Source organism: Narcine bancroftii, chromosome 3 (genome assembly GCF_036971445.1).
Source record: "Narcine bancroftii isolate sNarBan1 chromosome 3, sNarBan1.hap1, whole genome shotgun sequence".
Taxonomy (NCBI): Eukaryota; Metazoa; Chordata; class Chondrichthyes; order Torpediniformes; family Narcinidae; genus Narcine; species Narcine bancroftii.
In genome coordinates, this window is record NC_091471.1 from 201,841,479 (window position 1) to 201,860,369 (window position 18,891).

The following is an 18,891-nucleotide window of genomic DNA, read 5'->3' on the forward strand; positions in this document are numbered from 1 at the left end:
CACCTGAAAGCATTTGTGTCTCCCTGCAAAAATCACATGCTCTCCCAGGCAAGCTGTATGCTGCAACTTTGTTGCTCTTTTTGCACAAAGCTCTCTGCAAAAGTCCTGCAAATATTCTGTGTTTTAAAATGTTTGTGTGCAACCTGCTCTAGTAATCCTTTCCAAAACTCCTGTAAGTACTCTGTCACACTTCAGATATCAATCTCTCCCATTCCCTCTCCAACCGATAACTAGTGCAAAACCTTGTCCACACATTAACCGCGACACCAATCTGTGACTCATTTGTCATCCTTCATTCAATCTGAAAAATATATGAAACATTTTATATTTCATAAGTACTGATGGGGTCTTAGGGAGGGATGTAATAGCATCATTGATGAAGTACCATAAGTAATTGAACTTTGTTGAACTTTAACCCTCCTGATAAGTATAACAGTCATTTTCTTCAAAATTTATCTCATTTATCCTTAATCTGGAGTAACCTGATCCATATTTTACCCAAGAAATAGAAGGCAAGGATGTATTTGGCTAAATCCATATTCAATAAGTCAAACTTTCTTTTACAAACTTCATCCAAATTTTTAAATATGCTCTGTTGAGAAGAACCTGGCAGAAATGTGAAGGTACAAGATGTGGAAGCAAGAAATAAGTACTCTTTTTAAGCACTCTGATTACACTGCGTGATTGGATAACCCTGTTACCTGGAAGTTAAGCAGTTTGAAGGAAATGACTTTGCAGGTTCAGTTGCGAGGAAGGCACTCCCCGCACCTACAGTTGTAAGGAAGACACTCTACACTTTCAGTTGGAAGGAAGACATTTTACACCTGTGGTTGGAAGGAAGACACTCTACACTTCAGTTGGAAGGAAGACACTCTACACCTGTGGTTGGAAGGAAGACACTCTACACTTCAGTTGGAAGGAAGACACTCTACACTTCAGTTGGAAGGAAGACACTCTACACCTGTGGTTGGAAGGAAGACACTCTACACCTGTAGTTGGAATGATGAAACTCTACACTTTCACTTGGAAGATATTCTGCACCTTCAGTGGTACAAGGCAAGAAAAATGAGGGTAATCAAATTAAAATATTTAAAATTATAAAGGGATCTAATAAAATAGATGCAGAGAAACTATTTTTTTTCTAATGAAAGAACCTCAAATAAAATGGCAAGATTTAAATTTGGAACTAGGTTATGTTGGAGCTAAACCAACTAATCACACAAAGGAAATGTATAACTTGAACTGTCTCCAAAAGGCTAAGTATGAAGCTTCATAAAAAATTTTCAAGATTAACATCATATAGATTTTTATTAAATCAAATTATTGAGAGACTGAGTCAAGTAGAAACACAGATTAGCTACCGACACCTTTGCATTCTCTGGATAAGAGACTAATATTGTACACAGTATTCAGACTGTGGTTTCACCAGTGCCTTACATAATCTAGGCATAATCTCCTGACATTTGTGTTCAATTCTATTAGCAATGAAAAATAATAATTTGGTACAATTCCTAATTAGTTACTGTAACTGCTTACCACACCTAGATCACTCTGTATCTCAGAGCTCCACAATCTCTCACTATATACATAACTCACATTTTTTATTGCCAAAGTAGACAGTTTTATACCCCCACATTATCTTTAATTTGTCAAATCTTTGCCCATTCACCCATTCTCTTTGTTTCTAATTACCTTATAACAACAGGTTCTAACTGAGAAAGGATATTTTGAAGAATAACTGCCAAATTTTAATCTATAAAATTCTATAAATTTAGAAACTGACTCAATAGAAGTCAATATTACTTTTTATCTCCTATCTAATTTCATTCTTGGCTTAAGTTATCAGATAATTATCAGGTAGCAATTTATTTGATCCCTTATTTTTTTCCTGTCTGAGATGTTACGTTCAAGATTTTGCTCCTGTGATTTGCCTCTGCAAATATCATCAGAGGGAATAAATACACAGATTACTTTTGCTCACCTATTAGATTTCATGTGCCATAGATTAATTCAACAAAAAGTTAAAAAAAAACATTTGAACATAATTCTACAAAATCTGTATCTTCACTGAGTAGCGATCTATGCAGTGTTTCAATATGAGTAGAATCATACAGGGTATTAAAATACCTTTAGACCCGACGGTATTTTTATTGGGTAGTTTGCAACCTTTGAAAGGTCTGGGATTAGATAAATTTCAACTTGCTTTTGTATATTTAGCATTATCTGTAGCGAAAAAATGTATTGCTAGTACGTGGAAGGATATGAATATGATTGATATTAATAGATGGCATAATGAGATGAAATATTGTTTAATAATGGAAAAAATTAAATGTCTCGTGTGATAATTATAATTTTTTTCTTCATAAGTGGTTGTTATATTCAGAATATTTACATTTTGATTTACATTGATTAGATTTTAATATGTATGTTTCATTTTTCTTTAATTTTTTTTCTTTTTTTCATGGCTCTCCTTAGGAGTTGGCTGAAGGGGGGGTTCTTTTTTTTCTCTTTTTTTATTTTACATAAAATAGAAAATGTAATATTCATGTTTAGTTTATTGTTATATATGTTACTTATTACCTGTATCTTGAGCGAATAAATAAAGTTTTAAAAAAATCATACAGGGTGATGCCAATGTAGTTTGTGTCCATAGAACAGGGTTTCCCGAACTTGGTTCCGTGGAACCCAGAGGTTGTGTTGAAAGGCAAAGGCGTTCCGCAGAAGAAATGACAGGGATTAATAGCAATCTACCTGTTTTTCTTTATATTATTTATTACCTCTCCTCAATTCTATTTGTTTCTGGGATGGCAGCAAACAGTGCACTCCACCCAAACAAGTTATTGTGCACCCCACCCCACCCCCACCCACCCACCCACCCACAGTACTAGTTTCATCTCCACGCACATTTGTCTGAAATGGTGAAGGGAGGGGGAAATGTGATGGCGCAGCAGACAAAGAAGGTCCATGGCAGGTTCGGCACCCCCCTCCCCCCCACTGAGTGAGTTCTTGAATGGCAGTTTGTGCCCCCCCCCCCCAGCGGTCACCCTAATGCCCGCCGCTTAGATCTCTTCTGACATCGACTTTGGGGGTTCCGCGATTTTCAAGTCCTCCCCAAAAAAGTTCAATGAGCTAAAAAGACTGGGAAGCCCTGCCGTAGAGGAATGAAACAAAGTGCATTTATGTCATTGTACCAAATTTGTTGATGAAGTATTTGTATCTTAAACTAATAGATTCATCTTGCAAAAGGTCAATGATACATGTTTTCTGTAGAGAGTGGTATAGTTGACAGGGCATTATAAGCCAGATGCAAGAGGAATGTTCCTAATGTTGGGGGAATCCAGAACAAGATGGGGGGGGGGAGGGGGGGTCACAGTCTAAGGATAAGGGATGAGCCACTGAGATGAGGATAAACTTTAATGAAAGAAAAAAACTTGCCATAGAAACTGAGCAGTGGACCGAGATAGAAAGTATCCTGCAAAGTAAGTTTTCTTAAGGATATATTGCCTTCCAAATGAGGACTACACCCACCATCTCCTTCCTATTCTTCTCCTTGCAACAGAGAGGGCATTCCCAGCATGAACTTTCAGCAATCTAAAATCCTGCTGCCCTCCACATTACTTATGTTTTTTTATTACACACAACCGCTGCGTTTCAGGAAATTATTGCGATTTTCCCGGAACACATGATGTGTAAAAAGATCAGAATGGGAATGAGGGTGCCATTCCCGTTCCAATATTTTACCTTCTAGACACCTAGTAAATTTCACAGAACACTTACAGTCTAAAGTTAACAGCAGGCATTCCGTGAGCAATGGGCTAATGAATAGCACGTATTGTGACACAAGAGTATTTTGAGGTGGTTTGGGAGGAATTGTTAGAGCAGTTTGCACACACACATTTTAAAGCACAGAATTTTTGAAGGACTTTTGCAGAGTGCTTTTTGTAAAAGAGCAACAAAGTATCAGCATACAGGTTGCCTGGGAGAGCATGTGATTTTTGCAGGCAGAGAGAGCACAGTTTTGCTCTCAGGGAGGGAGGGTGTTAAACAGAAAGAGAGGAGACAGAAATCAGTTCCAGAAGGACAAAGCTGGCAAACTTTTGGAAGACTGTCTAGTCAAAGGAGAAGGCTGGCTGTCTGAAAGGTGACCTAAAAGGAGGATCATCTGGAGAACCCTGAAAGAGGCAAGTTTTATCAGCAAGACTGATTGAGAAGGAATCAGTTGCGGATGTCCTGGAAGAGGAATCTCTCCCTGAAAACCAGCAAGAACCCTCCTGAGTGGTAATCATTTGCCTGTTATGTACCAAAAACTGGTGAACTTCGTTAATGCTAACTTCTGTGCACAGTACAAGAATTGTCTGAAACCAATGAGATTGGACTATGATCCAAAGAACTTTTCTAATCTTAAATACACATTACACACACTTGCACTTAGTATTAGAGGGGGGGATTAAGTAGGTTAGGTAGGTTAAGTAATAATTTAAAGTCTAATTCTGTTTTTTATTGTTCAAATATAATTAAAAACTACTTTTGTTTAAGTACCCCTTTGTGTTGTGGTGCATATCTATGCTGCTGGTTTTTTGGGGACCTCTGGACTCCGTAACAGTATCGATGAAGTGCGCTGCAAGTCCTGCCTCTTTATTTACTGCACTTCCAGTATGCTGTCTAAACTCATGTAAGGAAACAGAGATTTCAAATTTTGGTTGTTTTGTGTGAACAACCAAGGCTGAGACGTCGGACATTTTTCAGAGCGGTAAATCACACAAATTCTAACTAAAATCATAATTGTTTCCTGGATTGGTTAGCAGACACCATTCCAAATTATTACCTCAGGACTATGTAATGTGTCTGTTTGAGTTTATCGACCTTCATTCATTGGATTTTTTCCCTCAAACATGACAGATTAAATGCAGCCCTGAAACCCTGATTTATTCTCAAAATAAAAAGATTCCAATTGTCTTCAGTACCAAGTTGGTATTTCTCAGGTGAAAATGTAAAATGGGCCAAGTGTGAGTTAACCTTGCATAAAACAACAGGAGCTGTCAATGGCCTGTGTGACTTGATGCTCCCCTTTACTAATATTTAATAATTGAACTTGTTTCTCATCACTAAATTGATTATTTACTTATATGTAGTGAAATGAGTTGCGAGGTAGGCTCAAACACCACTGATTAGCCCCTAGCACCACCCTTCCTCATTTCCAATCACCATGATTACAGACATGTTACCTCCTTGTTATAGACATGCAAACGTCCAAATCACAAGTTCATTGGAAACTGAATGGCAAAGATACCCAACAGACTTACCATCTGCCACATCTGGAAGAATGATAATGCGAGTTGTGGGATGCTGCTTGCCAACCTGACCACCCATGGGCATGCTGATGGTAACGTTAAAACTTTCCTCTTCTTCATAAAGTGAATCATCAATGATGACAATGCGACAGAATCTTTCTATCTCTTCCTTGTCAAATCGAATCACACTGGTGTGATCCTCTGGCCGAGTGATAAAGTCAGAATAAGACAAGATGGTACTTGGAATCGTTCCTGTGGCAGTTCCTGGAGGAAAGACATGCACTCATCAAGCATTTTCCAGACCAAATCTGAAATGCTTCTTACATAGAAGACCTGCATTTACATAGCACTTTCCATGGCAATTTTTGTGTTTATTTTATTGGTTTTATAGAAATGCAAATATTTGTGAGCTCACCTTGTTGTGTAAAGCAGATGACCATGAGTTCCTGGCTAAGATCACCAGATCTCTTCACAGGAACAAACACTTCACCAGCATCTTCCTCTACCCTGTACTCTGACTGTGGAATATAGATTGTTGGCTCTGTTAGAAAGAAAAACAAGAGTTTGGGCATCATTGCAGAAATGGATCCAACACATTGTCCCTACCCGAATACACGGACACAGAGACTGCATTTGATTCTCAGGCTGAGCCTTGATCGAACACTGACATATTCAGACCATATTTTGCACTCACATTAAGACTTCTAGCTCTGGACCATTCAAAGTCGTGTCTAAAATGCAAGATCTGTGCCATCCACACAGGCTGGTGTAATAGTAGACCTAGTAGAGGCACCAATCACAGTGTCAGACACCCAGATTCAATCCTGACTTCCTCTGTGTAGAATTTATATGATCTTCCTGTGACTACGTGGGCTTCTTCTGGGTGCTCTGGTTTCTTCCCACATCATGAAGATATAAGGATTGGTAAATTGCCCAAATTTATCATTGATGGGTAGAATCTGGGAACAGTTGATGAGGATGCAAGGAAAATAATTGAACTAGACAGTGGTGAGTAACTCACGTCCTAACACTCCAAAGCATTTCCACCACAACAAATGTGATGGAATACTTTCCCCTTGTCCGAGTGAATACAGAAGGAATTCTTCTAAGAAGCTTGAAGCGATACAGTAAAAAAGTAGCCCACTTAATTGGTACCCTACCTCCACCAAAAGCAGTTCACCCCCAAAGGGGCAGAGTGTCCCATCTGCAAAATGCACTGCACTTACTCACATTGCTTATCCTGTGAGAATCTTCTAAATTGTACTTCTACTGGCAGGGTGCAGAAGGCTAGTAGCTTAAGTGAAAACCAAGATTTACAAAGTCCTAACCCATCCTGACTTGCAAATGTGGCATAGCTCCTTCAGAATCACCTAAGGAGGACCTTCACCAGGACTGGATTTGGTTTATGGAGGTGGCTGAGCACCACACTCAAGAGGCAATTATGGATGGACTACAATGCCAATTTTTAACATTCATACCCACTGCCACATGGCTACAGTGCATACTGTCCACAAAATACACAGCTCTTAGTTATTGAGGTTGATACAACACTTCCATTAGGATGGAGGGCAACAAGTGCATGAGAACACCTCACTGTCACACATCATTCTAATTTGGAAAGATAGGACATTTTCTTCCTTGTCACTGGAACTAAATCCTGGAATTACCTGCTCTGGAACAACACCACGCAGGCACAGTGAAACTGCACCTGGCACCCACACAGAGCCTGCACCTGACACCCACACAGAGCCTGCACCTGGCACCCACACAGAGCCTCCATTCAATGCACTGATCGTAGGGACTGATATGGAAGTTATACTCAGAATATCAAGGACTAATGCATAATAACTTTAGACTTTGCAAATGATTATTCCCCTTTGCTTTTAATCTTCATCTTTCTATTTATTTTTGAATATTCTCTGAACTACTATCCTGTTTGTTGCAGATGATGCGATAGTTACTTTTTATAGATGTCTCTAGATAAACAGTTGGTTGTGTCCCTTGCCAGCTTGTCTACCCTCTGCTCCTCATGAGGTTCTTTCTGTGATTGGACAGCACACTTTCTTGAAGAAGCTAACCCAAAAAAGTTCAACTTGGCCTGTCTCCAAATGTGTCTTTTAACCGAGAGTTCTATGCAGTGGACACTTCTGAAATTCTCATCAGAAATATGACGCATGTTCTTTGTTCAAAATTCTATTACTGAGTACCTCTCACACAGTAGATCCATCTCCTAGTGGGGCACATTCTTTGTGCGAAACAATGAATATTATTAAAAATAAATAATGTTTTAACTAAATCTGGATGCAGTGTGCTCACCATCGCCTGGATCAACAATCTCAATGGTAGATAATTCTGGGAACTCCAGTACTGCCATGACAGGGTCAGACAGAACAATGTGGAATGTTTCAGAACTCTCGTATTCATGATCAGCTAATATCTTTACTTTCCAAGTGGCTGTGGACTGGCCGGGGTTGAACTGGACCTGTTTCTGGGATTTTCCTCTGAAATCTTTGTCTCTTTTAGCAGTACCATCCCTGGTAGCAATACCTGCATAATAATGGAAACAAAAACTCACATCAATCTTGATTTTGCAGCTCCAAATTCATTTTAGCTTCACAGGAAGTCTATTTTTAAATAATTGTTCAATTTTATGGTGCAGTTCCAGATTATCATGAAGAGAATGGGCAGTTGAGCCATAGCACAAAACTATTTATTCCTATGTTCTGACCATGCACTCTAGAAAACATCAGGGTTGTGAAAAGTGCCTGTCATTCTTTTTTATTGGATAATATAGTAATGTGGCTGTGTGGGGTGCGTGGGGAAGCAACTTATGACTCGACATTGCTTGGAGGTGCTTGCATATCCCATGCTAGCAAAAGAACCTGAAGATGAAGAAGAGGAGCACTTATCTGAGGAAATGGGTGGACTGGAAAGCCTCACAAAATACCCCAGCTGCCTGCCCCAAGCAGGAATATGCATGTATTCATGGCTGTGATAATAGATAGCATCATACTCAAAATCCATTTCCAAGTAGATCCATCTTTTAAACTGAGAAGTTGTAGACTTATGGTGTGAATGAAATGAAAATCAAATGAGTTTTATATTGGGCAGAAGGTTCAATTCACAAGACTAAAGTCTGTGTTATGAAGACAAATACTCCTTCTATTCTTCCTCGCAGAGTTGTGCCATGGTATTAATTAGAAGGTCAGTATTTTGTTCTGCATTTAGCCGAAATGATAAAAGCAAAAGAAACTGTGCTTCAAAACAATTCCAAGACATAATCTTTGGCCCTTGTCAGAATGATTTAGGAAAGTGCTGGTCTTTTTGCTGGTCTTTTCATGAATCCATTGACCTCTCCCATCCCCACCCCCTTATGCTTGTGGTTCAGTGAAAGGGTGTTTAATTAATCAGAACCTGTTAAAATAATTGGCTCTTAAACGGTACTGCATCGCCATTACTTGCAAAAGAAACAAGAATCTTATGGAAAATACTTTTTCTAATAATCCAAATATCATGTTTTAAATGGAATTAATCAAAGTTCCCTGCATTAAATCATGAACTAAATAACCATGTTATAATTCTAGTTTCAGTTTCGAACAGCAGAGCAGTCCCATCCAGAAAAACCAATAAGTTTTCTTTGGAATCCATTTGTGAATTTGTTTATTTTTCCTTTTCTCAAGTGGGATACAGGATGACTCATGAGGCCCCAAAGTGGAAGACATGGTATTGAGTCGGTTTTACATTCAATATTTTGTACTTGGATTGCATTGTTAAACTGTACTCTCACATACTCCTTGTGGAATAGCAGAAGTCTGAGTGGGTACTTCCTTGAAACATCAATGATACCTTTATGAGTGAAACGCTTGGAGGTCTGAGAGGATGCTTACCAACAAAAGATGTTTCTCCCAAGTACCCCCTTCGCTTCAAAGCTACTTCCAAAAAATGGGAATCTTCATCCACAAGGTAATAGTCCCTCTCCAAGGAAATCCAAGCCCAGTTCAGACGGAATGGCTGAGTCTTCAATTTGTTCCCTCCTGCAATGGCATGTTTTGAAAGAGAAGGAAAAAAGACATTTTAAACCATCAAATTGCAGAAATTAATGTAGGTCAAATCAAATTCCTCCTGCAACAATCAACCAACAGACTACACTGCAGCACAGGTACAGGATCAAACAGATGCATGGCTACCCTTCTTAGATTTCATGGTGTGCAATTATTTTAGATAGGCAGAAATTTTATATAATTATTTTGGTATTCAAGATGACAATGTCATGATATTCCACTGGGCTTTCAAAGCAGCAAATTTCTAATGAAATACTGCATCAAGCACTGTCAGTTCAGATAAAGCATCACAGGAGGAGAATCAACATGGAAGGAAGCTAGTTGTCCCATTGCATTTGACCCAATTATTTGTGATGTAGGCCATTCATCTTCAATTTTCCCCATCCCTTCTTCTCTCCACCATAAGCCTGAAGATCATATAACCAGATAACCATTTACGGAGCAGAAACAGGCCATGTTGGCCTTTCGAGTCCGCACCGGTTCATATTCTAATGTCTGTGCAAAATCTTTCTGGTGCTGTTTTATCTAACTCGTTAACCTATTGGTGTGTACATCCTTCCATTTCAGATAACAAATGTACTTGTGTAATTGTTGACACGCACTTTTATTGGCCCAAAATAAATGGCATGTTTTCCATACATCCTGTGTAAATGTCAGCCCTCCTATTTTTCACCCCGCCCATCTGAGTGCCCAATGCCCCAACAGCAAACCCTCGCCTTGGCCACCTACCCATCCGAGCTTCTAACTTCGAAGTCCCACTCCGGCTGCCCGACCACGGAACCTTGCCCTGGCTGACTGCCTGCCCACCGGAGCTCCAAACGCTTCAATTGCCTGCCCATCCGAGCTCCCAACACCCCAACCATGGAGTCTTGCCCAGGCTGCCCACCCACCAGAGCTCTCGATGCCCTAGCCAGAGTTTCAGAGGCAGTATCATGGAGGCTGATTTTTCCTGGATCATACGGTTCAGGAGGTGACCACCCTATGGCCCAATTCATGTAAGCAGGTGAGTAGGTATCCTAAGCAGCGTGAAGGAGGAGGAAGCACAGGAATCTTCAAGGTGTGCGACACTTGTAACCCATTAATCAGAATGAGAGATTAATTGGAGGGGGGTGGGGGGAGCAATGGAAGGAAGGAATGCAGTCCAGAATATGGCACCTTGGGACGACAGACCCGTCAGAGGAAAAACAAACCTAGATATTAATCATCCAATGAGAATTCCATATTTTGGGGTCTGGAATGACATATCCACAACCGTCAGCAGAAATCCTTTAAGGTGTGCAGCCTCCCAAGTGCCAGGGTAAAGATCATTAAGAAAGTTAAGGCATTCTGCAGTGGAAGGAAAGGGCGACTTACAGTTTGTAGTATATTAACAAACTCCAAGTTAAAGAAGCATGAGGTTTGCAGGCAAATTTTAAGGAGTTAGAAAAAAGGTCAATGGATGCAAACTAGAATTCTGAAAAAGAATGAAAAAGAAAAAAACCTAAGAGCTGAAGGGGTTGTTAAAATCGTGAATGCATATATCAGAATCATAATTTATTGTCATGAACTTGTCACAGCATTCATTGTTTTGTGGCAACATCACAGGTGCAAATATAGCTATAAATTACATTTTTTAAAAATTAGTGCAAAAGAGGAGAAAGGTGAGGTAGTGTCTGTGGTTCAGTGTCCATTCAAAAATCTGATGGCGGGGTGGGGAGGGGGGGAAGAAGCTGTTTTGGTACTGCTGGGTGTTTGTCTCCAGGCTCCTGTACCTCTGTGCTGGAGAGATTGGCAGATTAAGATGAATCAAAGCACACAGAGTGAAGTGAATGCTGGACATTCAGAGACGACTGGATAGAATCTGAAACAAAACAAAATTGAAAGTCGATGGGGAGAGGGAATAGGAGTGGATTAGCTCGATTTGAATTGTATAGGGCAAGCGTGGACTTGGTCAGATGAGTTGGATAATCAATCTCCCACAGTTCTAGAATTTTTGTGATTCTGTGATAAAATTCAGGCTTTTTTTCCTCTAAAGGACCCATCATTTCCAATAAATAATCAGGGAATTCATGAGATAATATCCTCTTAGATACTTTCCCAGGCTCCTACAAACCCCTGATAAATTCATTGGGTCTGTAGTTTAGTTACTGTCGCATAACAGCATTCAGCAGACCCACAAATCAAACCATGACAAATTATCATCTCACCTATTTTAGATGTTAATTAAAGGATGTACGTGAGCCAAAACATGAGTAAAGGTGTCAAACAAGGCTGCTGCACAATATAAGCTTGCATGGATTGTTGGGACAAATGAGTCTTTTTCATGCTGGGGGGGAGGGGGTGAATTCTTGACCTGCAATGATTTAGCAAGAAAATCAAAAAAGGGGTCCAGGTTTATTGATGATACACAAAGATGTGTTACAATGCAGAAATTGTAACATTTCAACAGGATCATCGTCATTCTGGCTATCCCTCAAGGTCGAGGATGATGGACTTCGTTCCGTTGATCTATTTATGGGCTCTCAGGTGGCTTGAGTCCAATCTTACTTTTGAAAGTTCTTCCACATTCAGGACAGGTAGCTTCAGATGGCAGATCAGGCTTTGGTTGCTGCCGCCCCTCTTTCCATTTTCTTCTCATTCTGCACATCTGTTGGCTTCAAAAGTTGCTGTACCTCCTCGGAGAATGGTTTGCCGGAGTTTCCTGTCCTTGCCATTGGTTTCCCAGTTGTCGATGTCGATGTTATGTTTCTTCACGCTGGCTTTTAAGGAGTCTTTAAATCTTTTCTGTTGTCTTCCTCTTTTACGATCGCTTTCTTTAACATAGGAATAGAGGGCTTGTTTCAGCAGATGTTCATCTTTCATCTGAACAACATGACTGCTCCATCTTAGCTGGTTCTTGATGACATAGGCATCAATGTTTGGTGTTTTTGCTTCATTTAACACACTGACGTTAGTTCTTCTATCTTCCCTGCTTATATTTAAGACGCTTCAAAGGCAGCGTTGGTGGAGCTTTTCAATTGCCTTTAGATGTTGTCGTTATGTTGTCCAGGTTTCTGACGCGTACACGAGTGTTGGGATCACCACTGCTTTGTACACTAACATTTTGTTGTCCATTTGGATGTCATGATTGTGAAAGACTCTTGTTTGGAGATGTCTTAAATGCGCTGGAACAGCAACTGGATATAGATCGGTTGAATGAGTGGATATAAACTTGACAAGTGTAATCACTTCTCATTTGTTTTAAATCCTAATGAATATAGATTCAACTTCTCTAGCCTGCTGATGAAAGGACAATCTTCTATTTCCATGAATTTAGCCTGGTGAGTCTGCTTTGGACTGCATATCTGTAATGATAGTGATGGTGGTTGCAAGGCAACTAGCAATGCCTTACTGTTTGATTAGACTTGGCTGCCACCAGGGGCTGACACAGAGCAGGAGACACACAGTATGCTGGATCTATAATGGAAACTTAGAACCTCATGGCGCAGTTCGTATCAACTTTAAAGTAAATAACCTTTTCCTTCATCCATGTGTTGTCTTAAGAACTCACACATACGAATACAAGATGAAACAATATCCTTTCTTGAATAGGGGACAAAACTGTCCAGTGTCCTAGTTGTGACCTCACCAATACCCTGTACAATCAAAACAATACCCAAACCTGGAATGCTCTGAAACTCTAGACCCATTCCCATTCATTTCACTGTTAAGTCACCTGGCAAACCACACAGGTCTAGATGGCCTTCTTAAGGCCATTTAGATGTAAGCAGAGAAACTTACATGAGCATAAAACAATATTAGCTTAAAAACATCTCAGGATATCGAGGTTTAGAGATGTGTTGTATCAAAACAAGTCTTCATTTTATTTTCATGAGTGAAGGGCAGTGAAATGAATCAAAGCTCTAAAATAAAGAGATTTAATCACAGAACAAATAAGTAAGATTTTAAGCCATTGTTCTTATTGGATACCAAACATTCTAGGTCACATTGCAGGGAAGAATGCAGTCAATGCCTTAGAAACATATGCAACATAGGATTGGCTTGGAGTGATTAAGCAGTGTGGAACACGTCTGATGAAAATAATGACTGTTTATGCAGTGCTTCGGTTGGGTGTAGTGAAACCAGACAAGAACAGTGAAATTAGACCAGTAATGGAATGGGTTGTTGAGTTTCTCACACTTCAGTTCCTCCAACAGATTCCACACAAGGTCAGGTCATTGGTAATTCTGACCTTTGCCTCTCTGTGGCCACTGGGGCGAACCTCGGAGTCTTTGATTGAGAGACTGGTACAAGCTGTCCTTTGGGAAAGGTCATATGGTGTTAAGGATGTCAGTATTTAATTATGACATGTAAGGACTTGTTATAGAAATATTACTTCCACTCTGCCTGATTGACATTGATCAAAAGTATTCATGAAAATCAAGAAAATGTGACCCGGTTTATCTTACTGAAAACAGAAAGTTGCTCCGGTCGAAGGAAGTTTGAAAAAGTATCATGATATTCAAAACAGCTGGTCTCTGATATTTTATTTTCATGTCATGCTTTTGCTTCCTAGCAACAAACTTCATGTCAATAAAAATTATAAACAGACAATGTCTTCACATCTTTGTTGATAATATCATGTGGAATGATTTCAGAATTTTTGGCAGTTCTTCAGTAAATTGGATCTGCATTTAGGGATTTATCACTGTTCAAATGAGCATCATTAAAATTACCTGTTGGATGGTCTGTCAGGTCTCATCTTGTTATCTTTGCAGAACCTGCTTCTGTCCCATGTGAATATTTACCAAACAAGGTGTCCCAACTGCAGGCTTGCCATTAGTCCCCAGTGCTCACTAGAGCAGCTCCAAGAAATCCAAATACATGTTCTCCTTATTAATTCTGCATATTACATCCTCAAAGTCTCAAACAACTTTGTGAAATATCTATCCTTCATTAAAGTCAAGTTAAATTGGGTCTTCTTATGTTGTTTTTCACATAATTAGCTATTCTTTAATTATTGTCTCTAGATGACCTATAGCATTGGTTTTCAAACTTTTTCATTCCACTCACATACCACCTTAAGTAATTCCTAGGCCATAGGTGCCATAGTAAGGGATTACTTAAGGTGGTATGCGAGTGGAAAGAAAACATTTGAAAACCACTGTCTTAATCATACCTAACTGACTTGTTATGTCTCATAACTCCAAAGGAAATGGGCTGATGACAATTTTTCTCAAGCAAAATATTTCAGTAACAATTGGGTCTACAGCAATCATTCTCAACCATTTTTCCATACTCACCTTAAGTAATCCCTTACTAATCGCAGAGCAGCTATGGCATAAGGATTATTTAAGGTTGTATGTGAGTGAAAAGAAAAAGTTGGAAAACCACTGATAGTTTCCTGCATTTTTGTCTTAAACTAGGGAGCCATGTTTGCTGTTTTTTAATCCATTGACAAACTCCTGAATCTTGGAGTTTTACGAAACTTCAACCTATGCTTCTCAGCCTATGAATCCATATCCTTTCAAACTTTCGGGCGCAAGCCATTGGATAAGAATTTAGCCCTGCTAGTTTTCCAATTCCTTGTCTGATGTGCACATGATTGTTACAAGTTCTACCATGCTGTTTGAAATTAACCTACTGCCATCTCCGAGATATTTAGTGTCCCAGAGATTGGTTCAAAGTATTGGATTAATGTATTTGCCATTTTTTTGCATTATTAAATCACTTACCTCATCCTCCAGGGGTTCCACACTTACCCCAGCTATCTCATCCTTTTGATATAACCGTGGTTACTCTCATTGCTTGTTTCAACATTACTTGCAATTGTTCTCTCATAATCAGTTTTCTCCTTCCTTATTCAATCGTTGATGGCCCTGAAAAATATTCCTACATCCCTGGTCTTCCACTAGTCCTCACCACGTTGCATGCCCTGGTTTTAATTTAACTTCATCTTTATCCATCTCTGATAACCACACATGGTTCATCTTTCTCAAAGATTCCCTATTTCAAATTGGAAAAGCTTTCTGCAGAATGTAATAAACTAGCAACTTAATATCTCTCGAATTCCACCACCTTGTGGCCACTACTTGCTAGGGAATCCTTAGATCTCATGTTAATCTTACTTTATTACACATAACCAAATTCAAGATAGCCTGTTCCTGGGTAGATTCTCAAACATCCCTGACACAACCCACAAATGTCTTTTTTGGACACCAGATTTGATTTGTCCAATCAAGATGAGGTTGAAAGCACCCATGATAAATTGCAGTTATCTTAATACATACCTTTACATTTTATCATATTGAGAAGGCACACTTCATCAAGGTCTATAGAGTTCTCTTTCACAGCTTCTTTCCCTTATTATATATTATTTGCAGTCAAACTGCCCGAAACATTGGCTACATGTCTTTATCTTTGCTGTATAAAGGATACTGTTTGTTCTGCTGAATTTCTTCAGCAATGTGCTTTTGCTTCAACCACGGTGTCAACAGACTTTAACGTTTTACTTCCATTTCACCATCCATTGCATCTCTTTTGCAAAGCACTTATAACTTCCTTGATTTGTAATGATGGCCCACCCATTTTCCAACTTTGCCAATTCTCTTTGAACATTGAATAATCTTGAATATTAAGTTTACATTAAAATGCTGGAGAAACTCAGCAAGTCATGCAGTGTTTCTTTATGCAGTACGATATAAAACCAACGTTTTGGTGCTGAGCCTTCCATCAAGTTATGAGCAAAAATGCAAGCAGGTGCCTGAATAAAATGGTGGGGGAGAAGACCATGAGGAGGAGCATAGGCACGAGGTAATAGGTGGATATGGATGGGATGGCACAAGAGGAAAAAAGCTGAGAAGTGTTAGGGGGTGGGGATAGCTCTCTGAATGGCGAGGAAAGGGGTGAAGAGATGGAGGAAAGGAGATAGAGGGAGAATAGAGATAGCCCTTGCAGAAACTGCTGAAATTGATGTTAATGTCATCCATTTGGAGAGTATCCAGACAGAATATTAGGTGTCGCTTCTCCAGTTTACGGGTGGCCTTCATTTGACAGTGCATGAGGCTATGGACAGATATGTCGACAAGGAGATTGGGCATAGAATTGAAATGGTTGGCTACTGGGAGATCCCTGCCATTGTTGTGGATAGAGTGAAAGTTCTCAGCGAAATGATCTCCTTGTCTGCATCCAGTCTCTCTGATTTAGAGAACATAGGAACATAGGAAGTAGGAACAGGAGTAGGCCAAAAATGGCCCATCGAGCCTGCTCCGCCATTCAATACGATCATGGCTGATCTAATTTATGACCTAACTCCATCAAATGGGATGGGTCAAGTGACGGAGGTTAGTGTTGGCGAGCACTTCGGGTCCAGTGATCATAATGCCATCAGCTTCAATGTCATTATGGAAAGAGAGAAATCAGGGCCAAGGATTGAGGTTTTTGATTGGGGAAAAGCTAGATTTGAGGAGATGCAAAAGGACTTGCAGGGTGTGCATTGGGACAATTTGTTTTATGGGCAGGATGTAGTAGAGAGATGGAAGTCTTTTAAAGATCAGATTTTGAGAGTGCAAAAGCTTTATGTTCCTGTTAGGTTAAAAGGAGGGGCAAAAGGTTTGAGAGAGCCGTGGTTTTCAAGGAATATTGGAAACTTGGTTCGAAGAAAAAGGGAGGCGTACATTAGATATAAGAAGCATGGAGTTAAGGAGATGTTTGAAAGATACATTGAATGTATCTTAAGAGAGGAATTAGGAAAGCTAAAAGAAGGTACGAGAAAACTATGGCAAGCAGGGTGAAAACTAATCCAAAAGAGTTCTACAAATATGTTAATGGTAAGAGGAAAGCTAGAGACAAAATTGGTCCCTTAGAAAATCAGAGCGGAAAACTGTGTGTGGAGCCTAGAGAAATGGGGGAGATATTGAACAGTTTCTTTTCTTCGGTATTCACTAAGGAGAAGGATATTGGGAGATGTGAGATAAAAAAAGCAAATTGGGTAAATATGGGGAATATAGAGATTACAAAAGGTGTAGTTTTAAGGCTTTTGAAGAATATAAAGGTGGATAAGTCTCCGGGACCAGACGGGATCTTCCCCAGGACATTGAGAGAAGTGAAGGAGGAAATAGCAGAGGCTCTGGCGGTAATTTTCCAAATGTCATTAGATATGGGGATAGTGCCGGAGGATTGGCGCATTGCGCATGTGGTTCCGTTATTTAAAAAGGGTTCAAGGAGGAAGCCTGGCAACTATCGGCCTGTAAGTTTGACGTCTGTGGTAGGTAAATTAATGGAGAAAATTCTTAGAGATAGTACTTATAAACATCTGGATAGACAGGGTCTGATCAGGAGCACTCAACATGGATTTGTGGGAGGAAGGTCATGTTTGACCAATCTGATTGAATTTTTTGAAGAGGTGACTAGCAATGTGGATGAGGGTAGCGCAGTGGATGTTCTCTATATGGACTTCAGTAAGGCCTTCGATAAGGTACCACATGGAAGGTTAGTTAGGAAGGTGCAGTCTTTAGGTATAAATTTTAAGATAGTCAAATGGATTGAACATTGGCTGAAAGGGAGAGGCCAGAGAGTGGTAGTGGATAATTGTCTGTCAGGTTGGAGGCCGGTGACCAGTGGTGTGCCTCAAGGATCTGTATTGGGCCCATTGTTGTTCGTTATATACATTAATGATCTAGATGATGGGGTGGTGAATTGGATTAGTAAATATGCAGACGATACTAAGATAGGTGGAATAGTGGATAATGAAGGTTTTCAAGGATTGCAGAGGGATTTGGGCTGCTTAGAAAAGTGGGCTGAAAAATGGCAGATGGAATTTAATGCTGATAAGTGTGAGGTGCTTCATTTTGGTAGGAAGAATCAGAATAGGACATACGTGGTAAATGGGAGAGCATTGAGGAATACAGAAGAGCAGAAAGATTTAGGAGTGACGGTACATCGTTCCCTGAAGGTAGAAACTCATGTGAATAGGGTGGTGAAGAAGGCTTTTAGTATGCTGGACTTTATCAATCATTGCATGGAATATAGGAGTTGGGAGGTGATGTTGAGATTGTATAAGACGTTGGTGCGGCCTAATTTGGAGTTCTGTGTGCAGTTCTGGTCGCCTAATTATAGGAAGGATATAAACAGAGTGGAAAGAGTGCAGAGAAGGTTTACCAGAATGTTACCTGGGTTTAAGCATCTAGAGTAGGGAGAGATTGGACAGATTAGGTCTTTATTCTTTGGAGCGTAGAAGGTTGAGAGGGGATTTGATAGAAGTATTTAAGATTATGAAAGGGATAGACAGAGTGGATGTGGATAGACTATTTCCGTTAAGAGGAGGAAAGATTAAAACAAGAGGACATGAGTTAAGAATTAAGGGGCAGAGGTTTAGAGGTAACATGAGGGGGAACTTCTTTACTCAGAGAGTGGTAGCCGTGTGGAATGATCTTCCGAGAGAAATAGTGGCAGCGGAGTCAATTGTATTATTTAAGAAAAGGTTGGACAGGTATATGGATGAGAAGAAGATGGAGGGTTATGGGCATTGTGCAGGGAGGTGGGACTAGAAAGGGGTGTTTGGTTCGGTGCGGACTAGAAGG

General features: G+C 39.9%; 1 protein-coding gene across 1 annotated transcript in view; it reads right to left on the minus strand.

Annotated features, from left to right (window-relative positions):
• Window positions 1-18,891, minus strand: part of frem3 (Fras1 related extracellular matrix 3) — a 174,859-nt gene that overhangs the window by 67,015 nt on the left and 88,953 nt on the right. The window contains exons 3-6 of the mRNA XM_069923127.1: window positions 9,179-9,325; window positions 7,608-7,838; window positions 5,707-5,832; window positions 5,304-5,555 (exon numbers count right to left, since the gene is read on the minus strand). Of these exons, the coding sequence (XP_069779228.1) occupies window positions 5,304-5,555; window positions 5,707-5,832; window positions 7,608-7,838; window positions 9,179-9,325 (756 nt within the window). The remainder of the gene's footprint in view (window positions 1-5,303; window positions 5,556-5,706; window positions 5,833-7,607; window positions 7,839-9,178; window positions 9,326-18,891) is intronic.